General features: G+C 39.7%; 1 protein-coding gene across 1 annotated transcript; it reads right to left on the reverse strand.

Annotated features, from left to right (window-relative positions):
- Positions 1 to 5,525: 5,525 nt before the first annotated feature.
- LOC143853055 (major allergen Pru ar 1-like) lies at positions 5,526 to 7,326 on the reverse strand. The gene is made up of 2 exons (XM_077362768.1): positions 6,986 to 7,326; positions 5,526 to 5,941 (listed from the first exon to the last, which is right to left on the reverse strand). The coding sequence occupies exons 1-2, from the start codon at positions 7,167 to 7,169 to the stop codon at positions 5,643 to 5,645; spliced, it is 483 nt and encodes a 160-aa protein (XP_077218883.1). The 5' UTR covers positions 7,170 to 7,326; the 3' UTR covers positions 5,526 to 5,642.
- Between the last annotated feature and the right edge of the window lie 3,121 nt (positions 7,327 to 10,447).

Below are 10,447 nucleotides of genomic sequence, written 5' to 3' on the forward strand. Positions count from 1 at the left end.
CAATAAGAGGTCCCAAATTGTTCTTTTCATACCATCTAAGCCCGATGAGTAGAGCCATTACCTCCGCCTTGTTAGCATCACAAATCCCTGCAGGTCCAGAATAAGTTGCTATGATGTTGCCACAGTGATCTCGAATGGCACCTCCCACACTTGCCATACCCATATTCCCATGTGAACTCCCATCAAAATTTAGTTTGTACCATCCTTCAGGTGGTGGTGTCCATTTCGGCGCATCATGTTGTTGGTGTCCATTTCGGCGCATCATGTTGTTTTGAGATTCTCTCCGTGCATACTGATTCCCAATTACGAAGAATACTTTCGACCGAGTATGGGAATCCCCCTTTAGATTGATACCACTTAGTAAGTGATATTTTCACATCGAGTGCAACATAAGGTATTGCGTTCATAATATTGGGCTTTCCCTGAGTCATTGAAGACACGATTATTACATTCGTTCCACAAATGCCATGTTACTGCATAAGGTATTGCCATCCATAGTGTCTCCCCAAGACAACCATAGAAGGCGCTACGCCAATATTTAATTACCTTAGATATCCGCCGTTGGAATACCCAAGCTACGCCAAAAGATTTCAGAGTATCCATCCATGTCCGATATGCATAGGGGCAATGTATTAACAAATGATCAATTGTTTCCTCCGCCTCATAGCATAGAACACATCTACTAGCAAGATTAAGTCCACGCCTTTTGAGTTTATCGCAAGTGTTGATTCCCCGATGCACCGTGGTCCAGATAAAAGCCGTGAATTGAGGTGGGGCAACCGTCCGCCATATACAGGCCCGTTGAGTGACAGTTCTATTGCCCTCACAAATTATACAGAAAAAAGATCTTACCGAAAAACCACCCTTTGTATCGGGCATCCATACCCATTTATCCTCTTCGTATGGTGATAAGTAGCAGGACGAGAGAAGCTGTATGAGAGAACCGAGACTTACATTCTCATGGTCTCTCAAATTTCGCCGCATCTTTATATCCCAAATGGAATCACCAATTCCATTGTCTCTTACGAGGTAATCATTCACCCATGCATTTGGGTCTGCTGCAATGCGAAATAACCGTGGAAACTGTTCGGATAGAGGCTTGGAGCCCACCCAAATATCCATCCAAACGTATCGCTGTGCCCTTTCCCACCCGAAACCTAAAATTGGGAAAGAATAACTCCCGAACGGAACAAATTGATTTCCAGGCCCCAGACCCTCGTTTCGAAGAAGGACTGCACCCCATCCATTCGCCCCACTCCGAACCATACTTGTCCGCCATGATCCAATGCCACAAAGCATCCTTTTCCATTCCAAACCGCCAAAACCACTTGCCCGATAAAGATTGATTCTGTTGTTTAACCTTACCGATACCAATACCACCCCTTTTTTTCGACTTACATACTATTTCCCACCGAATCAAATGTTTCAGTCGCTTCCCTCGATCCAAACCCTCCCATAGAAAATCCCGTTGCAGCCTTTCAATACGTTTTGCAATTTTTACTGGTATTTTGAATAAAGACATACCGGCATATTAGCCATAACCGCTTTAATCAACGTAATTCTTCCTCCGAAGGACAATTATCTCTTCTTCCAAGTGGCAAGCTTTCTCTCAATTTGTTCAACAATAGGGTCCCATGAACAAGCAAGTGGAACACCGAAACCAAGAGGTAGGCCGAGATATCGTACCGGTAAGATTTACATCACCACAGCCCAAAATCTCCGCCATTCCTTTAACATCCTCGTGAGTCACGTTAATTCCCGTAATAGTAGTCTTAGAGAGATTAACTTTCATACCTGAGATAATCTCAAACCACCATAGAAGATGCTTAATATTTTTTACCTCCGATGCTTTGTTCCGCAACATGATAATTGTATCATCCGCAAATTGTAGATGCGTGATCGGAACATGACTGCGGCAAGGCTTTATACCGGTAACATAACCCATCTCCTCAGCTTTATTAATAAGGGAGCTCAATACTTCAGCAACCACAATAAATAAGTAGGGTGATAAGGGTCACCTTGTCGAAGACCACGAGAGCTCTTGAAATACCCTTTCGGTGATCCATTGATTAATATGGAAAAAGATGCCGATGATAAGCACGCAACAATCCATCCTCTCCGTTTATAACCAAAACCCATGCGCATAAGCACATAGTAAGGTATCCACACTACCGTTCAACATGATCATACGCTTTTTCGATATCCACTTTAATAAGGTATCCACACTACCCCTCCCTCGTCATTGGATCCAGAATCTCATTAGCTATTAATATCCCGTCCATTATCCGATGCTCTCTAACGAAAGCACCTTGATATTTTGAAATCACCTCCCCCATTACCTTGCTCATTCTGCGTGCCAGAACCTTAGCTAATAATTTATAAATGCTGTGGACCAAACTAATGGGCCGAAAGTCCCCCATCTCCACCGCCCGCTATTTTTTTGGAACGAGAGTAATGGAAGTAGCGTTAGCATCAGTATTGATAATGCTACGATCATGGAATTCATTCATGAAATCCAGTACCTCGAATTTGATGATTTCCCAGTATTTGAGGTAGAACGCGATAGGAAATCCGTCAGGTCTAGTGCCTTGTCCTTTTTGAATAGATTGCATCGCCTCCTCAATTTCTTCCAAGGTAAACGCCCTTTCCAGCCAGCACGCATTGTCGGAGGATATCTGCTTAAATTGAAGTCCCTCAAACTTGGACCTCCAATAGTGTTGCTTCGAGCCTGTAAAATTCCACTATAAGGTTAATTTCGAATCACCCTCTCATCCTCGATCAGTGCTCCATTGACATATGAACAATTAATTCTGTTAATACATCTGCGAGAATTGGCCATTCTATGAAAGAACTTGGTATTTCCGTCACCCTCCCTCAACCAGATTGCCCTTGACTTTTGTCCCCAACTAATTTCTTCCCTCCTAATAATATCAGCATACTCACATTTTAGTCCTTCATTTCTAGTTCAATCGGGTTATGGTCAGATATTGGTTTCGGTAGTGCCCTCTGTGAGATTAATGGATACAATTCCTCCCACTCCTTAGATAACAAGACTCTATCAAGTCTACTCAAGATCAGCCGGTCTTGAGTAGACTTGAAATCCCCTCCGACAATCCATGGGCCCTTCCATTGATTCCACACACCCCTTATCTCACTCCACAGCCTGTGACGTACGATCCCGTGATTTTGCCGGACCATTTACTACCGTGAGCAGAATGCCATCTGTTTGTCTGCATTCCATCATCCTCGATTAACGATGGACAGCTGTGCCTATACGTGTCCGTTGGATTGAAGGGCTTGGGCCCTAGTAGCCGGTGAGCAACTCCGGCAGACTCTTCATGTCACCCAGAAACTCCGTTCCAATTCTCTCCTTTTCCTACCCCCAAGTGAATTATTACCTAACTAATAGACTATCCCAATTAGTAGGCATCAAGTATGTGTCCTTAGATAAAGAAACAGACCCTGTGGTGTCACGTTCATCATGGTCTACCAGATCGACAATCCTGACCACATCAATGTGTGATTCAATGTTGATGATTCAATTCCATTTCTAATTCATATCTTTACTAACATAAACAAATGTTTTCCCATGTGCAGTTATTCACTACACATGAAAGAATGAATCTATGTGCTAAACGATGACAAGTTGGAGTACAAATACAGTGGTCGAGGGTGCATCTTCACTTCTGTCTTCTTTTATTCGCTTTTGGTTTTCTTCATATATGATCATTTGGCATGGGTTAGGTGGCCAATTTTAAAGGTGTTGATACTAGCCTCAAATAAATTTATAAATTCAACTAGAAAGAGATGAAAACTGAGGATGTTGTTTAGTGTTTTTCCTAGCCTATGAAGGCCTTGGAAAAGATCTAGTCGTTGATCGGCTTGTAGGCAATGTCCAATTGACTGGTCAATGAACCACTGTATGCAAAGAAACATATGGGATGGTTATCTGACCGTTAGATTGCGACTGGTCACGAGTCTACGGTTCAGATTACTCAAGTACAAAGTATCCCAATGAAGCACCACCATGCGCTTTTAGTGCCCTACAACCCACTCCTACTCCACGCACGTTCAGATTATGTGGCATCATCCTAGAGCCACCCAATTGCAAAAGACATGTTTTTAAAACACATGTCTTGATTAGAGGAAACTTATAGACCTTTCTGCTCTACTTATTCTTCCATGTGAGACTAAACTTTAGTCTTTAGTCATCCTACAAGCTTTTTACAATACATGTTGAAAAACACTCATTTTAATAAAAAAAACTATATTATTTTGAAAATCATTTTCAAAAATCTTTTTATTTTAAAAAATTTGAACAAAAAGCACTAATATTGTGTTCTCCGTTTGGTTGCCAGATTTTTTTAGGTTCTTGGGATTTTTGTGGAATTTCCGCAGGAAACCCACGTTTGGTTGCTGGGCCCAAAATAATCCTAGGAACCAAAATAATCCCGCATGAAACCCTAGGAAGGAACAAAAAATAATCCCAGGAACCAAAAATAAGCTTGCAAAAGAATTTTTTTTCTTCCCAACAGTTCAAGCAACCAAACAAAGTTTTTCCCACCATAATATGGTCAACCAAACATGGGATTTTTATTTTACCAAGATACTTCTAGGGAGTATTTTTTTCCCACTAATCTCTCAGGAAGTTTTGTGTTCCACAAAAATCCCAAGAACCACAAAAAATTCCGGCAACCAAACGTTAGGGAAAAAGAAGAGACTCAGCCACTCAGGCACTAGTAGAATCAGAAGCCGATATGACAACCAGAGAAGTTCTACACGGTGCATGACAGCTAAGGTTTTATACTTGACCTCACAATTGACAAATGGTAAGTTGGTTTTTGGAGGCTGCTTGGGTAGGCACCATCTTGTCAGGATACATGGTTCAGCCAGGGTTTACGCATTATTATATATACTAATGTAAAGGGATTTTTACGTAATACACAACCAAGATAGTTAGATCAAGATAGAAAAAGAACTAATAAAAGGCGAATTAAGACAAAAAATCAAGACCCTCAAGGGGAAAGATAATCAAAGGTTGATCTCCAACGCTTCTCTACTAACACCTCGTATTAGCCTATCCGCCACACAATTTGCCGATCTCTTCACATGATGGAAGCGGACATGAAAATCTTCACTCACTTCTGGATCTCATCTAGCATGTATCTCCAACCTTCCATCCATCTTAATTCCACTTCACTAGAATCCATATTCCCAATGGGATTAGAGAAAGTTTACATAATTGCAGTAGTACCCAACATTAAGTATGTTTGCAAAAACTGTATTCACTTAACCAAATACAAATGGAGTTAAATACACCTATTATACTATCAAAAATGAAAAAAAAAATCATTAATTGAAATGCGGCGCAATATACACTCAAATTGCTATTTCCATGTAATTTAAAAAGGTCCCAATGCCAACAAATTGCAGTTTGTCTAGAATTGAAATTACCCTTAATTACTTACAAATTTATCTAGTCAATTGAAATTCTTCTAGCCAAAGAGAAAAATTGAGATGCAAGGTACCAAAAAGGGTGGGAATCATCACCCCCTCATATTGACATGTATATAACAATCTTTACTAAAACAAAACTCAAATTAGTGTGCTGAGAAAGGAACCACAGAATTAAAATTAAAGATTTAGGCATAGTAATCGGTATTTGCTAAGACGTAGGCCTCCACAAGCTTGTACTTCCCCATCATTTCATCCTTTCTTGCATTGATTTCCTCTTTTGTATACTCTTCACCATTGATAGTATTGTATTCTGCAGATGCCTCGATGACACACCCTCCCTCCTCTGAAGGCTCAAACCTAGTGTGGTAAATAGCTGAAGTTGGTTTCGTCCCAATGTTCCCCCCCTCAATTACGGTGTATTTGTATTCCAAATTGTCTCTGTCCAGCACATCAATGCGTTCTTTCAAATGGTCTTCTTGAAGAACTGCACATTGGAAGAATATTCTCATGTTGTTTCCTACTAGTATTCATTAGAGGACTTAACAACTTTGAATTTGGACTAGTAAAAGATGGTTGAGGCTAATTATGGCTGCAACTTGGGTAGGATTGGGTCGCGATCAAGCACATCAATGCGTTCTGTCACATAGTCTTCTGGAAGAACTGCAGATTGGACGAATATTCTCATGTAATTTCTTACTATCATGCTAGCGGGTTGCATAACAGTTCTTTACAATTTTGAATTAGGACTAGTAAAAGAGGGTTGAGGCTAACTAGGGGTGCAACTTGGGCCGGGTTGAGGCTAACCCTAGCCATACCCCAGAAAGCATTCTCTCAACCCTAATCCGACCCCACCCGAGCCTTGGGTCTAGGATGGTTAACCCAGCTAAGCCAACCCGCCTCCAAGTCTTTCAACCCTAATCCAACCTGTATAACCCATTTGTTCCAAACTGGGTCGGATTGAGTCAAGTTGAGTTCGGGTTATCATGGAGCAAAAGCCAAAAATATTATAAAAGAAAATAAACATAACTTGAGATTTTGATTATCGCGATAAAATTAGAAGATGGAGGTGGGGCTCGGGTCGCCCAAGGCCTCAACCGTTTCCCTATCTGATATTAAATTGGGTTGGCTTTTCCCAACAGTAACCCAAATCCAAACCCAAACCCAAACCCAACCCAACCGGAGGAAATGCAAACCCAACGCAAGCCGAAATCAAGTTAATTGAACCCATCAGGTTCGGTTTGAGCCCGACCCAAGTTGCACCCCTACTCACAAGCAAATCTTCTCATCCTGGCACTACATTTCATCTTTTTATAAGAAACTTCAAAGGCTGTAAAAGTTAATTAGCCACGGTTTAGCTTTGCTATGGCCATGTTTGATTTGAATTTTGAGAACCGATTGTGAATAGAAGATGCTGTTTGTCCAATAATCAGTTTTGAACTCAATCGGTTCTCAAAATCTAAAACCAAACAGGACCTAAAACTTGTTTAAAACCATTTATTCCAAGAAAAGAAGAGTTTGTTTGTCTAACCTTCGGTGAACTTGAAATGCTCAACACTTCCAAATTCTCCATCTCCATCAACAATTTGGGCACTCGATTTAAATTGAGACACGGCCTTTGGGAGGAGGATATGGGATTCTAAGGCTGAGGCCTTGAACATTTTTGTAGCAGAAACTGAAGACTCCATCTCAAAGCTGAAACCAAAGACACCCATCTCTTTTATTCTATGGAGATTGAAGAATTAATGGAAGAAAAATGAAAGTTGTCTAGCTCTATGTAAGAGAAAGGGGAAAGATGATGCACTTTATACAAGGGAGATACATCAATACTCCCTTTGTTCTAATATTGACACTCTACGCGTTATTTTCACGTCTAAATATGGCTCTTAGCATTTTCTAAGTTCCAATAACCACGGGAAAGTGTATAAAATGAAGAGATGATTGCCAATATCAAAACAAGGGTGTGTGAAATATGATTTCCCTCACTGCTTTGACTTTAGGCTGTTCCATTATTTTGACCGAGTCATGTTTCTCGAATGCATGTGTTCTTTTTCTTTTTTTCTTTCTCTACAGAACCCTTTTGACAGACTACAGAACCATCTGAAGTTCTGAACCACATGAAAAAAGGAAAGTAGAGATGTTGTTTCGCTCCTAGACCTTCCCCGTTTTATACTTTGAAAATTGACTTTGCATATTGGGTCCAAAACTGCCCATTGGACACAAAATTGTGTTTAGTTTTTGAGTCACATAATCAGTTTTGGACTCAAAAACAAATGTACAAAGCGGGGCCATAATCATGGTTTCAAATTTCGGTTTCAGAATGCGTTTCGGTCCTCACCAAAACCGAAATTCTGGCCGAAATCAATATACAAAATTTCAGCTTAAAGCCAAAATTTCATGAAAATAATAAATAATGAACAAATTCAAAATTTTTGGGAGAAATTCCTTAAATTTCGGTCGAAATTTTGTAACGTTTCAGGTATACTTGATTTCAACTTCGGTCGAAATTTAAAACCATGGCCATAATTTGTCTCTGTAATCTATGGGGGTATCTAGTGGAGGAGGATAGTTTATACAAGTAAAATGATAATTTCACACCATGAATTTACTGCCATGTGGTATAATGATCGAGTGTGTCCGTAAATCTTGTGGCCATCATAAGTTTGGCCTATTGCCCTTGTGCTGCTATCATTCGACGGTTTTAGACACTTGATCAAGAGTGTCAACAAAGATAGGCCGAAAGGGTATAGACAAGCTAGGCAAGTATTCTCCTTATGGTTTGAATTAAAACATTCAACCAAACACCATTAGTATATGATGTGATAACTCAAAACCAACCAAAACACTCAGTAAACCTCAAAAATTGTGCAACCACATTGACCTGCCCTATTTGGCAGCTGCAACTTTGTGTTAATCATATATGTCAACAGTTCAGATCACAAAACATGTGCCACCCTTACGGTGAGACAGCTTTTTTGGTTAATATATTACCCGATGAGCTTGGTTTATGGGTGATTGCGCGCATCAGTAGGGAATAGTCCCGCCCTAAAAATTGGAAAGAAAAAAGCATTTTTTGTTAAGCAAAACGACGAGGGAGTCTTGCTAGTCGATCTCAATACTTATAAACCCTATGAAATGGATTGATGAGTAATAAATATTAATGTCGTTCGTATTTTATGTCATATGATACATGAAAAAGGTTACCGGAGGAGGCGTAAGCACAACGCCCACAACACGCGAAACCAACTTATGGGTTTTATAATGGAAAAGTAAAACTTACGATATTGGTGGAAATGTTGAAATATGAACAAAGACAGAGACGATTGAACTATACTTTCAGAAAGTAAAATTGAATAATCCCTTTTACGGGCATAAGTGAAAAGGTATTCCCCACCCACGAACAAATGTAAAACAACTTGATGATTTGTGCTTAATTGATTGCCAATTAAAGGAGAGATGCATCCTAAAAGACTGAAAGGGGCCTTTTACCGGGTTTTCACAACACAACCGGTAGATCTCTCTCTCTCTCTCTAGACCTTTGCTGGGCCTAACAAGTGGATTGTCTAGACCTTTGGGGCCCAGCAACTAAATGGTTGTGCCCATTCAACTACGTGGGCTTCATTGTTTTTTTTTTTTCAAAATATATAATCACCTATAAACCGACGCAATATACATAGGGGCACACCTATTATTCATTGGATCCACTTTGTTTGAAGATCCAAAGCGTTCATTTGTTGCGCCTCAACATGAATAGGTTGTGCTCCCAAAATCATCTCCATCGGATGATCATAACCTTCCAATCTAATACGCTGACACCATATATAAATCTCCGCGGATCGAAGAGTTAGTATCATCCTTGGGAGATGACTTTGGGACAAGGACAAACATTGCACTGCAACACGAAAAAAGTGGCCCCAAAAGATTATTTATTTATTTTTTAAATACACTTTTTATAGGGCCTAACTTCAAAGATCTAAACTATTCATTGTTGGCCCCACTAAGGGTTTGTGTTTTAAGAGAGGAGAAAGTATTGGTTTTGAGAATATGAATGGGTGGGCCCTACCTTGTTCAAAGATCTAAACACTTTTTTTAGGCCCCACCAAAGGTTCATAGAGCGAGATAGTACTAGGAGAAGGGGGCAAATTTATTCATAAGGGGGGGGGGGGGGGGAATTTATCAGCCCTCTACTTTTATTTTGAATTAGGTGTTTTAAAACTATTTTAAATAATTTATGCCAGATCTTAACTTTAGTTTCATAGATTCACCAAAAGAATAAATATGGTAGAATGAATGGGTTACATATTAGGAGTTTTTATATGGTGGCCGACCATCAAGTACCGTAAAAAAGGCACCGCCGTTGATATTTGATCCAACAGCAGCCCACTTTTTAAGATGCTGCTGTTGGATCAAATATCAAGGGTGGTAGTTTTGAAGTACCACCTTCACGCGACTTGACGGTCTGGCATCATATAATTTCTTACATATTAGAAGCATAAAGGGCATTTGGTGACCTCTTTTTATTTATTTTTAGGTGACCTTATATCAGATACAAGTCTAAGTAACCCATAAAAAAAAAGATGCAAATCTAAGTATCTCAAGATGCAAGTTTAGAGTGGGATCATCCGGTGTTTCCAACTTTAGGTTGTGTCCTTATTGAAGTCAAATCTAATTTGAGTTAAAACAGTTGCATCACAAAATCGATCCCTTCAAATTTGTTCCCTTGTTATTAAAAGGTATGCCCTGCACAATTCGAAATAAAGTTCACCACCATATTCTCACATATACCTTTATAACCTGGAATTAATGTCACTGACCACCATTGGTCAACCAAATTATAAAGGTCCCATCCCAAATTGTGCTACCAAAGCCATTTTAAAATCTCATTTTGGATACTATAGCATATACAAACTGGCAAAATCGTTAACTAAACACTTCTAAAAAAACACTACTGAGCTGAGACTTATAACTTCAAATCAAGCGTTTCACATGAAAA

The sequence above is a fragment of the Tasmannia lanceolata genome, unplaced genomic scaffold (genome assembly GCF_043159265.1).
Source record: "Tasmannia lanceolata isolate RefF3 unplaced genomic scaffold, GAP_Taslan_0.1 ptg000019l, whole genome shotgun sequence".
Taxonomy (NCBI): domain Eukaryota; kingdom Viridiplantae; phylum Streptophyta; class Magnoliopsida; order Canellales; family Winteraceae; genus Tasmannia; species Tasmannia lanceolata.